The following is a 23,605-nucleotide window of genomic DNA, read 5'->3' as shown; positions in this document are numbered from 1 at the left end:
CCATTAAAGCCAAAGGCAGAAAGAATCCTTAATGTCATATTTATGCTCATTATCTACAACAGAGAAAAGCTGAATATCTATAATAGTTTTGAGTGCTAAGTGTACAGAGTAAGTGCCCATCTGTGCTGGAAGGCAGTCATATTTGTGAGCATAGGTTCTTGACTAGCATTGCCTGGGTTTAAATCCTAAGCCCACCATTTACAATGTGATCTTGTGCATATTATTTTACCCTATTAACTCAGTTTCCTCCTCTAAAAAACAGTGATAATAATAGTACTGGGATCATAATTACCTTTGGGAACTATAAGATACAATGAATAGAAAATGCTTTGCCTAGTCTGTGGCACATAAGATGTATTTAAAGAATGAGCGTATTTTCACTCTCAAATCTATAATGACAGCTCATACTTCCCTTTTTAAGTTTCAGAACTATATTTCCAACTGCCTTCTGGATGTCTCCATCTGAATTTCCTCAGGCCACTTCTAAATTATCTTTTCCACTATATATTAGTTTTTCTCCATTACTCCTTGACTTATCACTAAAACCATTTTACCAAGACAGAGTAAGGTGTTTGGAATGGGTTTTGAGCTCAGGTATCCTTCTAAAGGACGGCTATATGGCAATCATGCTTCTAGTTGTTATTTATCTCCCTTTTCTAGAGACACATTGTTTGCTGTCAAACAGAGTATCTAAAATAATTTTAACTGACACCTTAAGCTCTTCAAAATATTGTTATCTTATAAGCTTTCTAATATTCTAAAGAGCATTTTTAATAGTTTCTTAAAGGTACTAGGCTTAATGTCTTACTTAACACTTTCTGTAAACAACAGAACTTGATTTTGCCCCATTGTGTGTACCTCATTTCTTGAGCACCTCTCTAATACTGGCCTCAGTGTCCATGATGAAAAGTCATATTCTTACTTAGTTTTGAGACCAAAAACCAACTGGGCAAGATCTAGGACTGTAGGACTTTTTTTGATAAAAGTTGAGGCAATAGGCCGGGCACGCTGGCTCATACCTGTGATCCCAGCACTTTGGGAGGCCGAGGCGGGTGGATCACCTGAGGTCAGGAATTCTAGACCAGCCTGGCCAACATGGCGAAAACCTGTCTCTACTAAAGATACAAAATTAGCCAGGTGTGGTGGTGCGTGCCTGTAATCCCAGCTACTCAGGAGGCTGAGGCAGGAGAATCGCTTGAATCCGGGAGGCAGAGGTTGCAGTGAGCTGAGATTGCGCCATTGCATTCCAGCCTGGGCAAAAAGAGCAAAACTTCTTCTCAAAAAGAAAGAAAAAAGTTGAGGCAATAATGAGCATCAGGAAGCTATTGCTAGGCTCTGCCCAAGTGGGTAAGTTAAAAACAGGTGTCATAACAGGATTCAGTAAAATTTAGTAACTAGAATAAATGCAAGTTTTTCTCTCAGTCTAACCAGTAATTCAATAAATAACACCTGAAAATCAGAAACTGTCAGTCTTATAGAGCTACGACAGAGTATATTTGGAGGATTCAAAATCAATTGAACATCAAGGAAAAGAGAGTTCTCAAAAGATAGGAAACTTTCAGTTTTATGAAAGTCAATCTAATGCAACAAGAGAGAAGCTATTATAACTTGAAACTTCTTCCTGTAGGCTGAATAAAATACAGAGTTAAGAGGTACAATGGAAACTGGTAAGAGCTAGGACACAGATCAGATAACAGGCAATCATCATTTGGCCGAAGGAATTACAGAGAGGTTGTTAGGAATTTTCGTTATGCCACATTTCATTGACAATAATGTAATTCCTGCTGAATTGATGCTAAATGCTGAGTTGATCTAAGGAAATAAAGAATCAGAGGCTGGGCACTGCTCCCTTTGTCCATGAGCCACTGTGCAGGGATCACAAACTTAAATGCCTGTAGGACTTGGGCACATAACATACATCAGTGAACTCAGCGTGGCTACATGAAAAGCAGGAACATGTTCAAAAAAAGAAAAACGGTAACTGACTCTTAAGGAGACAGCAGAGTGGTAAGGGTTGTAGCAGACTGGAGAGCTCGGACCCGTTCTTAAGTAGGTGGAAGATAAACAGCCCTAGCTCATTGCCTTGAAGAAATGCAGACCCAGTTGTGCCCAATATTCTGATTAAGAGATGCTGAAAGTAGGATTTTATGAAACATCCTGATTTTTAAGTTTTACACAAAATTTATTAATTTTTTTTTTTTTTTTTTTTTTTTTTTGGAAACAGAGTCTCACTCTGTTGCCCAGGCTAGAGTGCAGTGGCAATCTCGGCTCACTGCAAGCTCCGCCTCCCAGGTTCACGCCATTCTCCTGCCTCAGCCTCCTGAGTAGCTGGGACTACAGGCGCCCGCTAATTTTTTTTTAGTCGGGCCCGGCTAATTTTTTTTTGTATTTTTAGTAGAGACGGGGTTTCACCGAGTTAGCCAGGATGGTCTCAATCTCCTGACCTCGTGATCTACCCACCTTGGCCTCCCAAAGTGCTGGAATTACAGGCGTCAGTTACCACGCCCAGCCAAAATGTATTATTTTTTAAACCACTCTGTGGAATGATGCTATGAGGGCCAAATAAAGATCTACTGGTCACATTTGGTCCATGGGCTGCCAGTTTGCTAGTCTCCACAACAGGGTTTTAGAACTACGCAGTGACCTTTGTTTCTCTTCCTTCACTTTCATTCTTTGTATTTGATTCTGGGACTTGCGTTTTCCAGTCAATCAAGAAGATCCAAAGAGTCCAAGTGAAAAAGTAGGAGTATATATGGGAGCAAAGAGACCTTAGTTAGCAAAAATACAAACACTTAGTGATTAATCAAATATGTAAAATTTAGGCCGGGCGCGGTGGCTCAAGCCTGTAATCCCCGCACTTTGGGAGGCCGAGACGGGTGGATCACGAGGTCAGGAGATCGAGACCATCCTGGTGAACACAGTGAAACCCCGTCTCTACTAAAACTACAAAAAACTAGCCGGGCGAGGTGGCGGGCACCTGTAGTCCCAGCTACTCGGGAGGCTGAGGCAGGAGAATGGCGTGAACCCGGGAGGCGGAGCTTGCAGTGAGCTGAGATCAGGCCACTGCACTCCAGCCTGGGCGACAGAGCGAGACTCCGTCTCAAAAAAAAAAAAAAAAAAAAAATATGTAAAATTTAGACTAAGTAGCAATTTTTGTATTTCTTTTGCTAACTTTGACAAGATAGATTATGGCTACCTTAATAAAGCCAATTTCTTATCTCTTGGCCATCTGATATCCTTTAAACTTAAATCTGTTGGATATTTTCCATTTGTCCATCCAGTTTCCTTCTCTATCCACTCTGTGCCCCCAGGAAGCTGGCTGGTATAGATTGCATTAAAGGACTACTTTACCTCTAGCTTCCATTGAGTTTGGCCCATCTGGGAGCACTGGCAGGAGTTTGGAGGGTAGAGAGAAATGAAAGTCAGGGCATTTATTTGCCCTGCTTTCCCCCTGCTGGTCCATTGATTTAATCCCTTCTTCCTATTTGGAGGTCCTCCTTACACAGCCCCCCATTCCCCATGTGTGAGTGTATGTATGTGTCCCTTGAAATATTGTCTTTTACTGTTCCTCCAAGCCAGGGATGCTAAGGTTCCCCACTATTATAAGTCTCAGAGGACTACACCACCGGTTGTTCCTTTTCTTAAAACCTTCCCTACAGGCCTCAACTACTCAATTTGTCTGCTTTCTGTTTCCTGCTGGAAGCCTGACTTAGAAAGCCATTTCAAAGTACACAATCCATCCCCAGCATTGCGATCTTAACTGGACAAAGCATCTCATCAAGTCCTTTAGTTCTTATTTCTTTGGGTCTTTTGGCTCGCCCTGTTTTCTTCTACCTACAGACTAGCAACTATCCTCCCAACCAAACCAACCACACCCACCCTTTCCTTCTTACTCGTTGTCAGAAAGTTTTTCCTGAGGGTTACATTCCCCAGGGTTTAAAATATAATGAAAAAGCAGTTTCATGGTTTTCTGGTTGGAGGATGAATTTGTACAATCTTTTGGAAAAGCAAAGCTATTTGGCAGTAAGTGTTAGGAGCCTTGAGAATGCATCTAAACTTTGACCCAGTAATTTTACCTTAGGAACTTTTCCTACGAAAAGAATCCTAAATATTAAAAAATTTGGATAAAGAGGCATGCAAATATGTTTATTAATAAAATGGCCAAAAACTATACACAGAACACACTCCAACATTGATGTTTGCCAGTTGTCTTCTGTTTACCCCACCAGCTTCTCTCTCCAATTGTCCTCCGTCATGAGAGGCTACCCTTCCTAAGACTCTGACTGTGGCTCCACTAACTTCTGGCTTTGGAATGAACTTTACTAATGGTATGTCTTGATAGAAATTGAAGATGAGAAGAAGAATGAAGTAGGAGTAGTTATTTTCCCTGTCCCCTTTCCGCAGATAGCCTCAGGCTGGCCACCATTCTTGAACAAAGGTAAAACAGTAAAACAGCCTTTCACATGCCCTCTTCACATAACTCAATCTCCCTTAGGTTCAGTAATATATGCTTCTCTTGTCTTTTGAAGCCTAGGGATAGTGATGCATTCTGTTCTGCGCCCTGCACCCATGCACACTGTTTCTAACTCAGAGCTACTGTGCTGTCACTAACACCCTAACCCATTAGAAAATTCTCCTCAAATTGCCCAATTTAAGTACACCAAATATATTTCACTGCCAAGAATCTGGCGCAATCACACGGCATATTTAAGTATACTAGGCACCACAGTCACTATGGAATAATATGTAACATAGAAAGATAATCATAAAAAGTACAACAAAAAAGATAAATCTAGTATGATTTATCAGGTACATAAAAATAAAGCAAATAAGATTCATCATGAAAATGTAATAAGTTTTCTATAATAAAAAAATATTACTTTTTTAATGAGAAAATATTTAATGACTTAAAAGGAAAGACATTGTAAATCATGCCCAGAAGACTTTGAAAAGACCTTGCAGAAGTGACAATAGAAATGATGCTTGACAATCAAGTAGTAGGACAAATGAGAAAAAAAAAAAGTGGGGAAAAAAACATGTCTGGCTGAGAATGATGCCTATGAAAAGGCAAGTGAAAGTGCTTGTAGAAAACCAGGATTCTCTTCTGAAGAGCCTAGGGTAAACAGAGTTGAGAAAGGGCAGAGGATTTCACAGAAAAGGGTACTGGAAATGTGATTTGGGGCCAGGGTGTCCAAGGTTTCATAGCTGATGTTAAAAGTCTCTCCATGGCCTAGGAGAAAGGTTGGAGAGTGGCATTAAATGAACCATAGAAGGGTTTAAGAAGAGGACAAACAGTTTATATTTGTGTCTCCAAAGGAAAACTCTCCTACCACTGTGGAGAAAGGAGGGCTAAGAGTTCCAAGAAAAAAAAAAAAAAAAGCCTGAACTAAGAAGTTTTACTAAGGAATAAAGAGGGTAAAGAGAATAGAAAAGATTTAGATGCTTCACTAAGACAGGATTAATATAATTTGTAAACTAATGAAAGACAGGTGTTGTCTAGCATACATCTGTAAGAGGGAACAGTGATACCTGGGATACACTTAAAATCTTGGTAAACTTCCCTGCTACTTTAGCTTGAAAAGGGTTCAAACGGCCAAAAATACTGTTTTCATTTTTTTGTTGGAATTGTACATCGTACTGAAGAACAGATCTTTATAAATACATTTCTTATATTTCTGAACCTTTAAAGGACTAAATTCCCAGATATGGGATTAATATTTCAAATATTTTCAAGATTTTATTACATAGTGCCAACCGATTACAAAAAATGTTACAGCCAATTTGCAATTTCACCATAAATGAGTTCCTGTTTTAACCTAGCTAGCACTACATACTGTCATTTTTTTAAAGTCTTTGAGCATTTGATGGGTAACAATAGTATCTCATTTCTTAAATTAGTATTTCTTTGATAACTAGTAAAGCTGAACTTTTTCCATGTCTTTAAACATCTGTATTCTCTATCCTCTTTACACATTTATCTATTGTAGGCTAAATGTTTTCTTATACATTTGTATGAGCATATTCTATGGTATGTGTTTTCATCCATTTCTGCAACATTTATAAATACCTAAGGTTTAAAAAAAGTATCATCAAATGTGTCCATTTGTTTTCTTTAAATTGGATAAATTATTTTTACATGTAGAAAGAACTTTCATTGCCAATGCCAAAAAGTACTGACCTATATTGTCTCCTAGTTTTACACTAAGTTCTTTAGTTTATGATGAATGTATTTTGATATAAAGTAAGTTTCTAGATTTAAGTTTTTGTCCAAGTAGCTAATAATTGTCCCAACTCCATTTATTATTTATCCCCTCTTCATTGATTTTTGAAGCAAATTTTATATTATATTAAATTGCTATTAATATTGGGTTCTATTTCTGAACTATCTTACTTTTAACAATTTACCAAATTAGTCATCTTTTTTATTATTATTACATATTATTTCCAAATCAGATTATAGTATCTTTCAAAAAAGGGATTGGGTTCTATTGATGCTTGTGTTTTCCATAGGGCCCATCACTTTACACATAGTAAATGTTCAATAAATATTTACATATTTATTAGATGAATGTTTAAATTGAATATCCTGTGCGTAACATGCAAAGAATTTCCTCACTATGTTAAAAGGTCACATTCTTCAAGGTGAAACATGAAGTAATTTTGAAATTGGAGAAGGGGGCTGAGAATGGCAGTATTCCAAGTATAAAAACTCCATGTGAATTTGATTAGAATAATTTAAATTTTGTAGTGACTTCACTCTCCAGAGGCTATGTGATCATGAGAAAATGCTGAAAGGGAGAATTTTAGTCATGGGTTCCCTCTGAGTTATTGAAGTTCAGAAAGGCCTTTAGCTGTGTAATGATGTGCAAATCAGTCCACATTCCACGGTGGCTCAACAGATGAACTATGTCAATGGTGAAATGTTGTCTTTATAATGTCTGCTGATACCTCTATTTGAGAGAACCAGCTGTTGGTCCTTTATACTGCTGTCCATTTAGAAATCTGAGCAATAAAGTAATACTTAATACTTATTGCATATTCATTTACCCCCCTAGCTACATATTAGGGTAAACATGTTAAATTTTAGATAAAAGGCAGTATTAAATATATGTGTCTCTGGCACATGCAAGTGAGTGAAACTTTCATACAGTTGTATATCAAACTGTACAGAGATGACTTCAGACTAAAAAGATTGTGGAACAATTTTGTTTGATTAAGGAGACATAAAACTAGATTGTCATAAAGAATACTAGGATTACAGACTTCTATAAAAAGACATGCTCACTACATCTATTCATGTGGGTAAAGAATAGTATAGTTACCAGAAAAGGAAAAGTTATGTATTCAGCAAAACCAAAGATATTTGATGTTATTTTTATGACAATATGCAAGTCTTGAAATAAGTATTCATGTATTTTCAATGTTGTTTATATTATGAAATTAAAATAGTCCTAATTACCATTGCAAAAATCCTTGGGATAATATATGATGAATTCTAACATGTTTCGCTCATGACCTCTTTTGATTTTTTACAATTATTTTACTGGGTAGTTTTGTGTAGCATGTGTTTGCATTTTAGAGACTTTAATTTTTAGAGCACTTTTAAGTTCACAGCAAAATTAAGGGGTAAGTACAGAGTTCCAATATACTCCCTGCCCCCACATGGGCTCATCCACTATCAACATCCCACATCTGGTATAATCGATCAATCAACATTGACGTACGATTATCACCCAGAGTCCACAGTTTACATTAAGGTTCACTCAGTATTGTACATTACATGGGTTTTGACAAATGCATAATGACATGATTCCACCACTGCAGTACCATACAGAGTAGTTTCATTGCCCTAGAAATCTTCTATGCTCCACCTATTCATCTCTCCTTCTCGCAGTCCCAGGCAAACACTATCTTTTTACTGTCTCCATCAGATTGCCTTTTCCAAAATGTCTCAGGGTTGGAATCAAACAACATTTAGACTTTTTGGTTGGTGTCCTTCACTTAGTAATATGCATTTAAGTTTCCTTCAAGTCATCCCATGGCTTGATAATTCATTTATTTTTAGTCCTGAGTAATATTCTATTGTCTGGATGTACCACAATTTATTTATCTACTTACCTACTGAGGACATCTTGGTTACTTCCAAGTTTGGGAAATTACGAATAAAATTGGCAGACATAGCTTTCAACTCCTTTGGGTAAATACCAAGGAGCACAATTGCTGGATCATTTAGTTTTGTGAGAAACTGCCAAACTGTCTTCCAAAGTGGCATTCCCACCAACAGTGATGATGGTTCCGAGTGCCCTATGTCCTTATCAGCATTTGGTATTACCAGTGTTTTGGATTTTGGCTGTTCTAATAGGAGTGTAGTGATACTTCATTTTAATTTGTAATTTTGATAGTTTTAATATAGTCATCACATAAATGAGTTGAGGCTGCAGAAAATTAAATAAGTTACCCATGATTCTACAGCTACTGGGTAGCAGATTCAAACTTACTTCTTAAGACTCCAAAGCCCATGTGCTTTTTGCACTGTGGTTGTCTTATAGCTAGACAAGAAAAGAATTTAAATTCATACATGTGGCACATCAGCGGTTAGTTTCCAGTCACATTTATTGCTTGTCTTAATTTAGTTTTATCCAGAAGAAGACCGTGACACCAGGAAATATTGGGGGGTCACAGGGAAATGAAGGAAGGAAAGACAACCAATGAAGGATCTATTTGAATGCAGATATCACTGTGACCAAGTATAGCTTGGTCATACAGGGGAACTTCGGAAAATGGTGCTAAATATTATTCCTAATGTAATGTGTGGCGTTAGTACATCTTCTACTGTTTGAGACTGGCCCAGGACAAAGAATGTATAAAAATTAAAAGTACTAAGAAACTTTTATAGAAATTTGACATTTTAGTGATACCCATTTTTTCCAGTAATTCATTTTACTTTATGTTATTTAAGTATCAATCCATGATAGATTGAAAATTAAAAACTAGTTCAAAAATAGTGTAGAACACAAGGCCTAAAGTGACTTCATACAAGAAACAGGGAGCTGGGGTATTTATACCTCACTTCCTATCTGGTTGGTGCACAGTTAAGACAGCACCCGGGAATTTTGTTCATTCCCTAGCACTTCTAGCACACAGACTTCCAGTTGTGTGCGATGAAGTGGTGAGCCAGGGCAAAGATCATCTTTCTAATGATGAGATAAAGGCTAAGCAAGCATTAGTTTCCTGCATGCTATAAAAGGATAACACCATACACAGGCTCTGTGCATAGGATTAGACTATGCATGGATAAAATGTTTCATTCAAAAGTACCCATATTTTCTACCAAGAAAGCCAAAGACAAGAGCCCTCCTCTCCTTTTCCCACACCCAGAAAGCCAGTGTACTAACATGTGATGAAAATTCTGAAAATCAGATATTCCCAACAAGGATTTTGAATCTTGAGCAAGTGATCCAAAGCAAAGGGAGGATTCAAAGTTGTTCTTAAGAGTTAGACACTTCCTGCTACTGCTTATGCCTCCGTGTTTTCTGGCCTTGGTTAGTCTTAGTCTCCCAGCTTCCTGCTGATTCTGTGAGCTCCCAATTTTCTTTCAATAATTTCCTTTTTTTTTTTTTTTTTTTTTTTTGAGACAGAGTGTCACTTTGTCACCCAGGCTGGTGTACAGTGGTGTAATTTCAGGTCATCGCAACCTCCACCTCCGGGGTTTAAGCAATTCTCATGCCTCAGCCTCCTGCATAGCTGGGACTGCAGGCATACGCCACCATGCCAGGCTAATTTTTACATTTTTAGTAGAGACGGGTTTTGCCATGTTGGCCAGGCTGGTCTCGAACTCCTGACCTCAGGTGATTCTCCTGCCTTGGTCTCCAAAAGTGCTGGGATTACAGGTGTGAGCCACCACACCTGGCCAATAATTTCCTTTTTTACTTAGAATAGCCACAATCTGACTCTTTACTTGAAACTAAAAGTCATGACAATATGAGATGATTGAGAAGTATCAGAGCTCTGATTTCTGCCTGCTCACGAATTCCCTTGGAAAAGTGAGGTTGGAAAAAAAAAGAAAAAGAAAGAAAGAAAGAAAGAAAGAAAGAAAGAAAGAAAGAAAGAAAGAAAGAAAGAAAGAAAGAAAGAAAGAAAGAAAGAAAGAAAGAAAGAGTGAGGTTGGTTTCTTTGCCAATGTTTGTCTCGGTTTCCACATTTGTAAAATGGGGCTAGCTCTGCAGCATGCTTCAAGGAAGATTAATCTGTGAGATGTTCTCTGAATAAAGGGTTCTTCCTTTGGAGAATCTAATGGCATGCTGGTCTATTGAGTTTCTGGAAATTCCTCTAGTAAAGGATTTAATTTGACTTTAATTCAGCATTTCCCAAGCTTAATCATGGAAGTCTTGTTTCAGAAAACATTAATATCTCACTGATTGAGTCATCCATAAACTATCTTGGCAAAAGACATTGGCTCCAGCAGTTCATTTTTCTTTGAATTTGCACCTGACACTGATCTTTGTTATTAAACACTCATGAGGCCTTTAAGAAGTCTCTGCATTAACCCATTAAAGTAGGAGGTTCTTAAACTTCAGAGCATATAAAAACTATTTGAGGGCCTTGGTATAATGCAGATTGCCGAGCACCATACAAGATCTACTAATTCAGAATCTCCTGGAATAGAGACAAGGAATTAGAACTCAGAATTACTCTATGGGGGATTGTGTTATATGCAGTCTTCAGTCTACAGTATGAGAAACACTGTCTTATTAACAATTCAGTGAAAAATATCTTCAAGTAACTTATGTACTTTATCATTAGAAGAAGCCAGAGGTCATAGTCACAACAATATATCTCACTGGTCTGACCATTAATCATCTTCTGAGATGTCTCAGACAAGCTCATAGATAACTTGTGAATATCCACCCAAAACATACTGAATGGCTCTGATCCCAACTTCAAACATTTTAAACACACTAAATTTCAAATGTGTCTGTACGTGCCACTGTGAGATCAATAATTTGGTCAAATCTAGTTAACGTGTTAATAGCCACAGCTGTATGTGGTGTCTTACACCTATAATCCCAGCTACACAGAAGGTTGAGGTGGGAGGATAGCTTGAGTTCAAGCTTGAACCAGGAGGTCAAGGCCAGTTTGGGCAACATAGTGAGATAGCAAGATCCTTTCTTAAAAAACAGTCTGAATGTCTCCCTCACTCCTGCTACCTATCTATAGCTTATTCATTCTTACCATAAACTGACTTAGTGAGAAATCAAGGTTAAAGGAGTAGGGAAGAAATTTAAGTCATCTCATTTTATGACCTTTTAGTAACTCAGCTCAAAGACTCTAATGATAGGAAGCCTGGAATGAATAACTAAAATGTTATTTTTAGACTATCTGTGAATTTCATTTCCTCTCATTACCACAAATGATGAAAAATTAGCTGTCAGAAATTTCAAAGCAAGATAGCTGAACATGATAGAAAAACAAATTAATTAAGTCACCATCTTCTGAAACAATTTCCCTTTATTAGAATTCTTCAGGTAATATGACGAAGATAACAATACTGCATTTCTTTAAAATGTGCTGTACATTTCCTTATAGGAAAAAGGATGAGTTGTGGTGATCAGTGACATTTATTGGAAACAAGTAAACTTTTTGTTCCTGGGTCACTAGTTGTATTTACTTTAAGAAAACCCTAAAGATGATTTGCAGTCTTTTAGGAGAATTAACTTTTATGTTTACAGCCCAAAATGTGCAGATAACTTTTTTGTAAATAACTGGCAGGGGTCAGTCTCACATCTAGGATGTTTCATTTTATTTTATTTCAACAACCAGAGTTACAGCTTCTTTACAACTGAGAAGTGGTAATAAATGGTATTGTGCTTCTTCTTCAACAACTCCATAGCACTGGCACCTGACATATATTTGCATGAATTTCACGTAACAAAATGTAGAAATCTTTCTTTCTAAAGGGCTTCAAAATTTCCCGAAACAGACTTCTGAACTTCATTTTATTCCTCTTGCTACATGGTTTTTCTGGATTAGTATATATAATATATCAACACCTAAAAATATAGTTACAAAAATTAGTGCATACCTCATCAATTTCATAAAGTTACATCCTTTCTTGTTTGCATACATTTATATGTTATTTGTTACTGTAACTGCCACTTACAACCCAGCATCACGAGTTGTATTTTAGAATATCATGGAATGGTGATGTGATAGACACTTTAAAGTGTACTGACGTACACTTTACGTCAATCCTTACAGGAATGAGGGATTTAATTTTTTTTTAACTGGAGCACTGCACATCTCAAGGGTGGCTGCATTCAGTAGGTCTGTGTCATAACCCCTGGAAAACACACAGGCTGCCCAATGGAAGAGTCACTAATCAGATATTGACTATGATACTTTTGTGTTCAAATTTTCAAGTCCTCACACCCTTCCTAACTAATGTTTAGGTCTTTCCTTTAGGACAACCAAAAAACAAAACTATAACTGTTCAAACTTGGAACTAAGAAAATAAAAATTAAAGCGGAGCTGGATTTATTTCTATTTATTTAGAGTACATCACCTGTAGTAGAATTATGTTGCTAAGGTTGGGATCACGGCTTTGGTCTCTCGAAGGGACCTGCTTTGTAGATCCAGGGCGCGTTTAATTTTCTAGCTGGGTTCCTGGTTTGCTTAACTAATTCTGTGCACCTCGCTGTGCAGTCCACACCTGAAAGGGGGAGTTTCGATGTTGTGGTTTATGAACCAGGTACTTTCCATTCACTCAGTCAACAGAAAGAAAAAGAGAGAGAGAGCACGCCTCCTACCTTTTTTTTTTTTTTAACTAAAAATAAGGAGACGGAAACTATTAAATAAGAAGGGGGGAAACTCCCGCATATTTCACGTTGACCTGGCTGGACTGGTCTGTTGCCTGTAAGAGGCGGGTGTTGTATTAAAATAAGAGGTCAAACTTCTGGACTGGGAATCACTCCTGCCCCTAGAGGGAAAAGAGAACCATCACAGTGTTGAACTGGAAACACTGCCTCGTTTCCAATGCGGGGGACTGAGTTCCCTCCCTCGACTTAGAGTGGTAATGACAGGACCCGAGGAGGCGCGCTGCTTCCCGGACAGTTGCCCAGCATAACACCCGCATCCTACTTGCACCTAAATTTCTGAGCTGCAAGCAGGCAGAAACGCCTCCCACCTTCTCTCCTCAGCTCCCCTCTCCCCACTTAGCTGCTGTCTGTAACTTCTTTGTTCCGTTTACTGGGAAGGTGACGCTTAAGATCAAAAGACCCACTGTAACTTGCAAAAGCCCAGAGCCACCACCAGACGCTGGGGAAAAACAGGGCTGTCCAGCCCAGGGTTAAGGTTTTGAGTAGGGAAGGAGCAGCGAGAAATCTCGGCCAGTCGCTCCGGGAACAGCCCCTGCAGACTGGTCCAACTCTCCAAAGGCTAGGGAGACCGGGGCAGCCTTGTGGTGGGGCAGAGGACGAGCTCCTAACTGCAAGCAAAGTGCTGAGTAGAGGGCGTTGGGGGCAGGGGCGGTCCCTTGACTCCACTTTGTATGCAGCAGCTGCGGGGCAGTGAGTATCTCCGAACAAAGCGGCGAGCAGCGCGGGGGTGAGAGATTGGGGTTTGCTCGCAGCTGCTGCTGGCGCTGAGCGAGTCTCCCACCACCCCCGCGAGCGTTGGGGTGCAAGGATTCGGGGGAGGAGGGAGAAGGGAACGAGGCGTGCCATTCCTGTTGCGCGGCTACGCTTCAGGAGTTCTTGTGAACGATGGGAATGGCAACTATCAGAGCCAAGGGGGGAAAAAAAGAGCTGGAGTGAGCAAAACAAAGAGCGAGTGTGGGCCGTGGTGACTTCATGCCTCACCAATGTCCCGCCCACGCTGCTCGGAGCTGTTACTGCTGCTCCTGCCCGGGCTGCAGCCGCGCCTGCGGGCAGCCGAGCCGAGGCGCTCCGGTAGCGTGGGGAGGTTTCCTAGCAACTCTCTGCCCTGAGTGTACCGGGCTACCCGCAGGTCTGAAGCCCCCCGGGGGGCCAGAGCAGGACCACCCCTCTCCCGCCCATCGCCGCCCTCGCCTCTCTCGCATCCTCGCCGTGTGCACCCCAGAGCGCGCCAGCAACTCGGGCTCTGGACTGCGGGACGCCTGAGCCGCGCACTGGGGCCGACAGGACAAGGGCAAGCAGCCCCCGCCCCGCGTAGCCGGGCTCCGGCACCCAGCGGAACCTCCCCTCCTGCGCTCGCAGCCGCGGGCCCCACTCCCCGCCAGGCAGGGAGCGGCGATGCCTCGCTCTGTGCCTGCGGGAGTCGGCGGGTGCTTCTAGGGAGCTCCCAGAGTCGCCTCCCCCTGTTGCTGGCATCCCGAGCTTCCTCCCTCGCCAGCCAGGACGCTGCCGACTTGTCTTTGCCCGCTGCTCCGCAGGCAAGGCTGCAAAGCTGCAGCTAGTGAAGTTGGCCTCCCTGCCCACCTGTGGAAGAAACTGCGCTGATTGATGCGCCATCGACTTTTTTCCCCTCGACCTCGCCGGCGTCCCCTCCCACAGATCCAGCATCACCCAGTGAATGTACATTAGGGTGGTTTCCCCCCCAGCTTCGGGCTTTGTTTGGGTTTGATTGTGTTTGGCTCTTCGCTAAGCTGATTTATGCAGCAGAAGCCCCACCGGCTGGAGAGAAACAAAAGCTCTTTTCTTTGTCCCGGACCAGGCTGCGGAGCCCTTGCAGAGCCCTCTCTCCAATCGCCGCCGGGGCCCTTGGCCGTCGAAGGAGGTGCTTCTCGCGGAGACCGCGGGACCCACCGTGCCAAGCTGGGAGGGCCGCAGGGGCCCTGAGATGCCGAGCGGTGCCCGGGCCCGCTTACCTGCACCGCTTGCTCCGAGCCGCGGGGTCAGCCTGCTAGGCCTGCGGAAAACGTCCTAGCGACACTCGGCCCGCGGGCCCCGAGGTGCGCCTGGGAGGCGCGAGCGCGCGTCCGGAAAGCAGCCAGGCGGCGGGCGCGGGGCGGGCCGTTTTGCATTATGTGCGGCTCGGCCCTGGCTTTTTTTACCGCTGCATTTGTCTGCCTGCAAAACGACCGGCGAGGTCCCGCCTCGTTCCTCTGGGCAGCCTGGGTACTTTCACTTGTTCTTGGACTGGGCCAAGGTGGTAAGTTGTTTTGTTTTGTTTTCTTCTTTTCCTCAAAGGTCTTGGGCTGGCACGAAGAGCTGCCCAGCCAGAGCATCCCGGCCAGGTAAGTTGCGGTCATCAGAGAACTTCAAGAGGGCGGGTGCGTGGCAGCGTCCTCTAGCACAGATGGCCTCTAGGCCAGGTGTCAAGCATTTCTGCCCTGGAGCGACAGCAAGGACTAATTATCAGAGGAGGCACTGTGTGTTACTCCTAGGTGTTGAGGAAGCCCTGACAGAAAGGAATTTTGGAAGACAGGGTGTCCTGTTTACAGAAGTCATTTAGGGGCCCTGGTCCATTCTTAAGGGCATCGTCTGTACAGAATATTCTCCCCATCTTTCTAACATTTGGGTCCACTAACAACTAACTTGCCTTTAACTCGAGGCTGTAGATAAGTTGGTTATAATGGGAGTAGTCTTCAATTTTTGAGTCCAGAAAAGGACAGCATACGAGTTTCTACTATCATTAGTGCTCAATCTGAATGAATCACCCACACTGGAGGGATATTCATGCTTTAAGTCACCATCCTTTCAGCTTAAAAAAAATACTATCTAATTGATCCCTCACAGAGATCCATCTCTGGTACAGAGAAGCAGAAAGAACTCTGGACCAGGATTGACAGCTTTCTGTCCAGGCAAACCATTTATGTCAGAGCTACCTTGATGTGGAGAGGTTAACTCTTTATGAAATTCATTGTCCTCGTCTGTAAAACGAGGTTAATAATACCTGCCTTCTCTAAATCACAAAGGGAAGTTCAAGTCAAATAGTACACGAGAAGGTGTTTCAGGACTTTTGATTTATGAGACAAAATCAAATGTAAGGTGGTATACCGGATTGGATTGTTGGAAAATTATACAACTAAGTAATAGGACGAATCATGAGTTTAGAATGAGTTCTTAATGGTTTTCAATATAGACCCAACATTTATTTTTGCCAATGCAGTGACTATTGTCATACTTTCTTTTTTTTTTTTTTTTTTAATTTCACTTTTTGTCTGTTTGGTCACCAAGTCCTTAAATTATATTAGATCCTTTCTCTGACCTCTCAGGCTCAAGGAGAGTTGAATTAATAGTTGTAATTGTTTTGTAGGTTAAAATTTACTCCTATACTTTGATGTGCCAAGTTTTTGCCTGAAGCTAATTAAAGCAGCCAAGTCATAACCTTATAAGTAGGCTCTCTCTCTCTATATATATATATATAAAAACATTTGGAAACATCCAGCTGTCTTTAGTAAATTGTTGCATATATAGTTTTCTAATATTTGTTTCAGGGAGATTTGCTCAGTTATCTGAAATGGAGAAATTAGAGTAAATCTCTTGATCTTGTGGTTATTTTTTGGCTTGTTTGTTGATTTCAAAATAGTGAAAAGGCAAAGGAAAAAGTAACATTCATTATCAGTTATCTCTTAAATGGAAGAAGCATGCATTTGTTGCAACAAATTTTCCACTAAGCATAATTTCATCCTGTTTCAATAAGTAATAAAGTCCTTTTCTAGATTTAGCAAACACACACACACACTAGTAAAATGACCAAAATTTGTGTTATAACAGTATATTTTGTTCCCAATGTATAGACAAAGGAAAAAGTCTCACTTGCCTCTAAAATTTACTATTTATAGTACATTTAAAAAAAAACATTAACTGTGCTTATAAACATTAGTCAGGCTCTTGTGAAAAAGCATTGTATTTCTACCCAGCGTCTAAAACTGATTTGAAGGAAATATTATGAATGGGCCTCCTTGCACCTGCAGACCTGAAAAGGGAATGCTTATCTGAAATCAGAACAAGGCATCCTTTTCCCAGTCTCTGTCAATATACAAAGGTTTCTGATGTATACTGATTTGCATGGCAGTTAAAAACATGCAAAAAATGTAAATTATAGCCAGTATAACTCAGAAAATTAGAGATCAGCATAAACTGCTGTACTTTTGTGATATAGCTACAAGTCTCAAATTATATGTCTTTACAATGCAAATTAGATGCTTAAAGCAGAATAGAAGTTTAGGTATCAGTTACAAAGGAAATCTTGTTCCCTTGCTCAGTAGTTTACACGAGGAAAATGTTGAGGGCAATAAAGCCATACAAAAGAGACCAGAAGCTGCATAAGACCAGCATAACTTTGAGTTTAATTTTTAAAGCAGAGTTTACAGGTCTCGAACACATAGTTTATTTTTAATAACAAATATATAGTGAGCAGTGGGAGATGTTATTAATCAAATCCAAAGATTTCTGATGTAGAAAAAATTATTGCAGTTTGTTTTTTAACTATCTCTGGTGGAAATTACCCATAGCTAGAGAAATAATAGCACTATAAAATGGTTAATAAATAACCAGAAAACATAAAGTATATCTAGTGATTAATATTTGAAGAGTTAATGTAGCAACATTGTTTCCACATTTACTTATTTTAAAAGATAAAGAACTTTCATTACCTACATTTTTATATAGCAATATAAGTGTAACAAATTTCAGATATCACAGTTTCTTTTTAAAAAGTGGTAACTATTATTATAATGAAATTTCACCTTCTGTTAATTCAACTATCAATTATTTATTCTTTTCAACAACAACCAACTAGATTAACATTATTCTGTGACCGTAGCATTACTTCCCCTCAAAACGTTGCATAGCATAAGTGTTCCCAGAATTCTTTATGCTTACCTAAAGTGATTGGATATTTAAAAGAACCAAGGTATAATTAACAAAAAATTCATCCTTCTAAATTATTTGCATAATAAGCACCCAAATTAATTCATCTTGAAGCAATGGAGACACTTTCTGATAAATTAAAAATCATACATGTTTGCCCTCTAAGCTGACAGCAAAGTAGCTGATATGGTTTGGAAAATTCCAGAAAAATTCCTGTGCCCCAAAATAACTTATTCTCTTGTTACCAAATTATCTGAAATCTCACTACTTAATGGATTCTTTTTGGTTAAACATGGTATTAACCCTATGATTTTTTAAAGTTTTTAACATGGTATAATGGAAATTTTCAAATGCATACAGAATTAGAGAGAATGGTACAAGGGACCGCTATATACTCATCACCCAGCTTCACTAACCATCAACTCAAAGCCAACTTCTGTCATCTCTGCTTCTACCAGTACCCAATTCATCCCCTTCTCCCAACTAAATATTTTGAAAGAAAATTTTCATGTCATTTTATTTTAAAATATTTCAGTAAATAAAAATTTTATGGGAGGAGGAACACACTGTAGCTAATCTTAAAGATGAATTTTTTAAAAAACTGAAACTTAGGGCAACAAGAATGGTCACAATGTTTAAAGGGATCAATTGCAGAAGAGAAGGACACAAGGAATGGCAAAGACACAGTTTCAACCATTTACTTTTCAATAGTTCTATTAAAAATATTTTTATTTAGAAAGTATGGATACATAATAGCTTTTTGATATGCATGTGTATGAGGAGGGAAAAACAACATGAGTAAATCTGCTTCCCCAGAGAAATGTTAATTGTTTTATTCCAATGAAATCACAGCAGGTACACCTTATAAAGTTTCAGTTTTAAGGATCCACCCATCCTTGCATGATTAGCTTTTCTCCTATCTACTGTATAATTTAAAGCAATATCCATATATGTGGCAAAATCTTTTTATCTCTTATTTTTCACTCTCCTTTTGCTATAAGTCCTTGAAAGAGTTGTCCATAACTCTTGTCTCCGATTCTTCTCCTCATCTTCTCTTTGAATCCATTGTGAGCAGGCTTTCTTTATCACCTCTGCAGTCCACTCTCATAAGATCAGGGTAACCTCCACATTGCCATATCTGATGTCCAATTCTTAATCTCCATCCTGCTTGATGTATCATTTGTTGGTGACTTGACACTGTTGACCTTGCCCTCCTTGAAAATAGTTTTGTTGGCTTCTTGGACCCACACTCTCTTGGTTTAAGCTCCTTCTCCACCTCTGATGTTGATTCTTCCTCATTTCTTAACCTCCAAATGTAGGAGTGGTTCAGAACTCACTTCTAAGAACTTCTCTGATCTAGTCTTGGGTCTTTTTTTTTCTTTTTTTTTTTTTTCTTGAGAAGGCTCACTGCAAGCTCCGCCTCCCGGGTTCAGGCCATTCTCCTGCCTCAGCCTCCCAAGTAGCTGGGACTGCAGGCGCCCGCCATGACACCCGGCTAATTTTTTGTATTTTTAGTAGAGACGGGGTTTCACCGTGTTAGCCAGGATGGTCTTGATCTCCTGACTTCGGGATCTGCCTGCCTCGGCCTCCCAAAGTGCTGGGATTACGGGCGTGAGACACCACGCCCGGCCCAGTCTTGGGTCTTAAATACCATTTCTACACTGACACCTCCAGAGTATTTATCTCTAATCCTGACCTGTTATCTGATCTCCAGAAGGTGCAGCAATTGTGTGAACCACGTCTCCACTACATGCCTAAAGGCAAAAACCCTAACGCATTCAAAACCAAACTCCATTTTCTTGTCCAGTCTTCATAATAACACTGTGAGAGAGGTCCCTATTTTTGAAGCAAAGAAACAGGAGCAGAGGGGATAAGTAACTTGCCCAATGTCACCTATCTAGTAAGTAGGAGAGAGGGGATTTGAACGTAGTAGAGAAAGCCTGAATTATGCTTCATAATATGAGCTTCCTAAGCAGTCTTCATCATTTCAAACCTTTGTCCACCCTTTCTACTCAGAACTTTTCCCTAGCTCCCCCATTGTCTTCAGGCTCCTCATACAACTTCCTCCCAGCGTTGCTATGGACACACCCACGTGTGACCTCCTTGAGGGGAGAAGCTGCTTATATTTTTGTGTGTCCAGTGCTTGGTACACAGTAGGTCTTCACAAAGTATCTGGGGTAAATGACCCCATGGATAACTTGAGGATAATAGTGAGCAATCTAAAATTGGGCAGCTAAGCAAATTCTCCCTAATCAGTTCTAAGCCTCACTAGAATTTGAACTTAGAGAAATAAAGTTTTCTTTTAAAAGTGGGTTACACCATAAAGGACACTTGTTTCTGTTTTCCCAGCCCATACCAGAAAGCAGTCTCTTGACCTTCTGGGCAAATCATTAGCAAAGATTAAAAGCTGAGACTTAGTACTCTTTAATCTTATTTTTCAAAGTCTGTCTTGTTTTCAAACTTTCTGTGACAATTATTTCTATTGTTGATAATAAAATATAAAAAGTGATCCTAATTCTTTACCCTTGGTATCAACTTTAAAATTGATTTTGATTTAGATTATGAAAACTGGAATTTGTAGTAGTTTTCAACTAAGTACTTTAAAAATTAATAAAAAACCCAAGCTATTCTAACTGCTTTAATTACTATTCCTTCAGACTTTCTTAAAGCACATACAGCTTTATGACAGGCACTATACTGAGTTCTGGAGTTAAAAAATAACAATAGTTAAGTTTTGTGTGTTATTTACTGTAGGCCAGGCACCCTCCTAGACACATTATATGAAAATATATTATTTAATGCTTACAACCCTCTTAGTTATATACTGTTATTCCCATTGTATAGGTAAGCAAACTAATTAAAGAGGCATTGAATAACTTCTTCAAGATCTCTTAACTAATAAATAATGGTCCCAGAATTCTGATCTGTGTGGTTTGAGTCAGCATTCTGAATCATAATTATAAACATTGCTTTTTCAAAGGTGAGAGGAGTCCCTACCTTGAACCTTGGAAGGTTCAGCTCTAGCTGTCCTCAGACCATGACCTCAACCATGGGCAGGGAGTCCATGGGGCTTGCTCAAATAGCATCTGTCACCCCCTCTAGATCATCTCCAGAATTCTTAGCCTAAACAGCCTCAGGCTACTTTTATGGCCTGCCATCTGGAGGTAAACTGAGTCACCCCTGTGCCAAATCCTAGGTGAAGATGGCCAAGGACACTGACACAGGAGAAGTAAACAGAGCTTGGACATGCAAGCTGAAGTGTGCATGTAGGTAAACGACAGGCTACCTGTGCTGCAGAACAAATCTAGAGGTGGGAGAAAAGAGGGGAAGATCATGGCCGGAGAGGCAACACTTCACACACTGCCCGGTTCCTAATCAGAAATCTGGAGGTGAATATTCCAAATTCAGACCTAGCCTTCCAGGTCATTATGCATATATATTTATCAAGGAAGGAAGATAGAACTTGTTTTACCTGTGGGTTTCTTTGCCTGGTTTGTAGCTGTTAAATATTTAGTCTGTTATGCTCACTGCTATTTGTGCTCTTGCTGTTGGCCCTGACAAAGTTAGGGGCAGACTTGTCTACTAGTTTAAATATTACTGGCGGCCGGGTGCAGTGGCTCACACCTGTAATCCCATCACTTTGGGAGGCTGAGGTGGGAGGATCACTTGATGTCAGGAGTTCGAGACCAGCCTGGCCAACATGGTGAAACCCCATCTTTACTAAAAATACAAAAATTAGCCGGGCATGGCAGTGCGCACCTGTAGTCCCAGATTCTTGACAGACTGAGGCACAAGAATTGCTGGATCCCAGGAGGTTGCAGTGAGCCAAGATCATGCCACGACACTCCAGCCTGGGCAACAGAGCCTGGGCAACAGAGCGAGACTGCATCTCAAAAATAGATACATAAATAACAAACAAATAAATATTATTTGGGAGGAGACAAAGAAAGCACCAGAGACCATTGCATAAGGTAGTCTGGTAGTCTTGACTACCTCATGTCAAAGTGCCTTTATATTTTAGTAACTAAATCCCTTTTGGTAATCTTCGAGATGTGTACAGATTATACAAAATTTTACTCTCTTGCAAATCATGTTATAATGAGAGTCAAATGTATGCATAGTGTTAATTTAGTTTTACTTATTTCCCACTATTATTTTAAAAAATATTTTAGAAGGCCAAGCACAGTGGCTCACACCTGTAATCCCAGCACTTTTAGAGGCAGAGGCGGGCGGATCACGAGGTCAGGAGTTTGAGACCAGCCTGGCCAACATGGTGAAACCCTGTCTCCACTAAAAATACAAAAATTAGCTGTGTGGTTGTGCACACCTATAATCCCAGCTACTCAGGAGGCTGAGGCAGGAGAGTTGTTTGAACCCGTGAGGTAGAGGTTGCGGTGAGCTGAGATTGCACCATTGTACTCCAACCTGGCAACAGAGCGAGACTTCATCTCAAAAAAAAAAAAAAAAAAAAAAAAAAAAACTTAGGAAAGAACATTTTACTGATGCGAATGACCTAATTTGGTCAAATTATTCAGCTAGCATGTATTTGATATTTAATATCTATAAATGAATGACTATATAGAAAAAGCAGTGCCATACTACATTCATGGAGTAAAAGGACTATTTTTCAACTTAAAGTCAATCTTAATGTGACCTTATTTCATCTTTCACAGTAAGTAAATTATTTGATTTACACACCAAAAAAATGTATTGAAAGTCAGAATGGTTTCCATTGGGATTTTATAATTTAATTAAAACAGACCCAACTTTAAACAAAAGTGCTAAGATCAACTCTTGCTAGGAAGCTACTAATATTAAACAGATATATTTAAATTATCTTCCTGCAGTTATTGAAAAAAGTCCTTAACTAATATTAGTTTAGGAAACAAAAATAAGATTATCAACTTAAAATTGCATTGTTAAAGTGTTCTTAACAGATATATACTTTTAAGATGATTTTTAAAGATGCTTCTATTTTGAGTGCTATTATCCAAAGTACTAAATGTTCATTTTTAGGCCAAGAGCAGTGGCTCACACCTGTAATAACAGCACTTTGGAGACCAAGGTGGGTAGATCACCTGAAGTTAGGAGTTCGAGACCAGCCTGGCCAATATGGTGAAACCCCGTCTCTACTAAAAATACAAAAATTAGCCAGGCATGGTGGCGGGCACCTGTAATCCCAGCTACTCAGGAGGCTGAGGCAGGCGAATCGCCCGAACCCAGAAGGCCGAGGTTGCAGTGAGCCGAGATCACGCCACTGTACTCCAGCCTAGGAGAGAAAAAGTGAGACTTTGTCTAAAATAAAATAAAATAAAATATAAAAGTTCATTTTATAAAGCAGCATATAAGGTCTTATAAAGTGGCCTTTCATGCTGACCTCATCAACGAGCCAACCATCACTGCTGGAATGGTTTTAGGCATGCGCCGTCTCTGCCAGGTATTTTATTGTTGTTTTGCTTTTTTTGTAATCAACAAATACTGTTACATTTGTTAAGGACAGAATCTGTTGCTATTCCAGATAAATGTTGGTATAGTTTGTTTATTCTAGAGGATTGCCAAAAATTGTACAGTCTCGTGATAGTACAAGGTAAGAAAGCAGAGTAGCTGTCAAGGGCTAGTTCAAGTCAAAGTTCATGGAAGAGACCAAGTTTGGAAGTGGAGAGAAGGACTGCTGATGAAGACAGGAGGATGAAAAGCTAAAAATATTCCAGCTCTGAAAAATTGTACCAAATATATCTTATTAGGTATGTGAGATGTGCGGTGGATTTGGGCCAGGAATGTTTTGGTGTTTTCCATGGTTTTGGACTCAA

The 23,605-nt window shown here is 39.9% G+C and overlaps 2 protein-coding genes across 4 annotated transcripts in view; one reads left to right on the top strand and one right to left on the bottom strand.

Moving 5' to 3' along the window:
• MACC1 (MET transcriptional regulator MACC1) overlaps nt 1–14,937 on the bottom strand; it is a 198,518-nt gene extending 183,581 nt beyond the window's left edge. Inside the window, 1 exon segment of the mRNA XM_015447647.4 lies at nt 14,846–14,937. The gene's annotated coding sequence lies outside the window, so the exon portion shown is untranslated.
• The window catches only part of ITGB8 (integrin subunit beta 8), an 81,770-nt gene continuing 72,049 nt past the window's right edge, over nt 13,885–23,605 (top strand). For all 3 annotated transcript variants that reach the window (XM_045388900.3, XM_005550019.5, XM_065542213.1), the window contains exon 1: nt 13,885–15,129. In XM_045388900.3, the coding sequence (XP_045244835.1) occupies nt 15,003–15,129 (127 nt within the window). In that variant the 5' untranslated portion in view covers nt 13,885–15,002. The remainder of the gene's footprint in view (nt 15,130–23,605) is intronic.

This window comes from Macaca fascicularis, chromosome 3, assembly GCF_037993035.2.
Source record: "Macaca fascicularis isolate 582-1 chromosome 3, T2T-MFA8v1.1".
NCBI classification, from domain to species: domain Eukaryota; kingdom Metazoa; phylum Chordata; class Mammalia; order Primates; family Cercopithecidae; genus Macaca; species Macaca fascicularis.
This window is presented reverse-complemented; position numbering and strand designations above follow the sequence as displayed.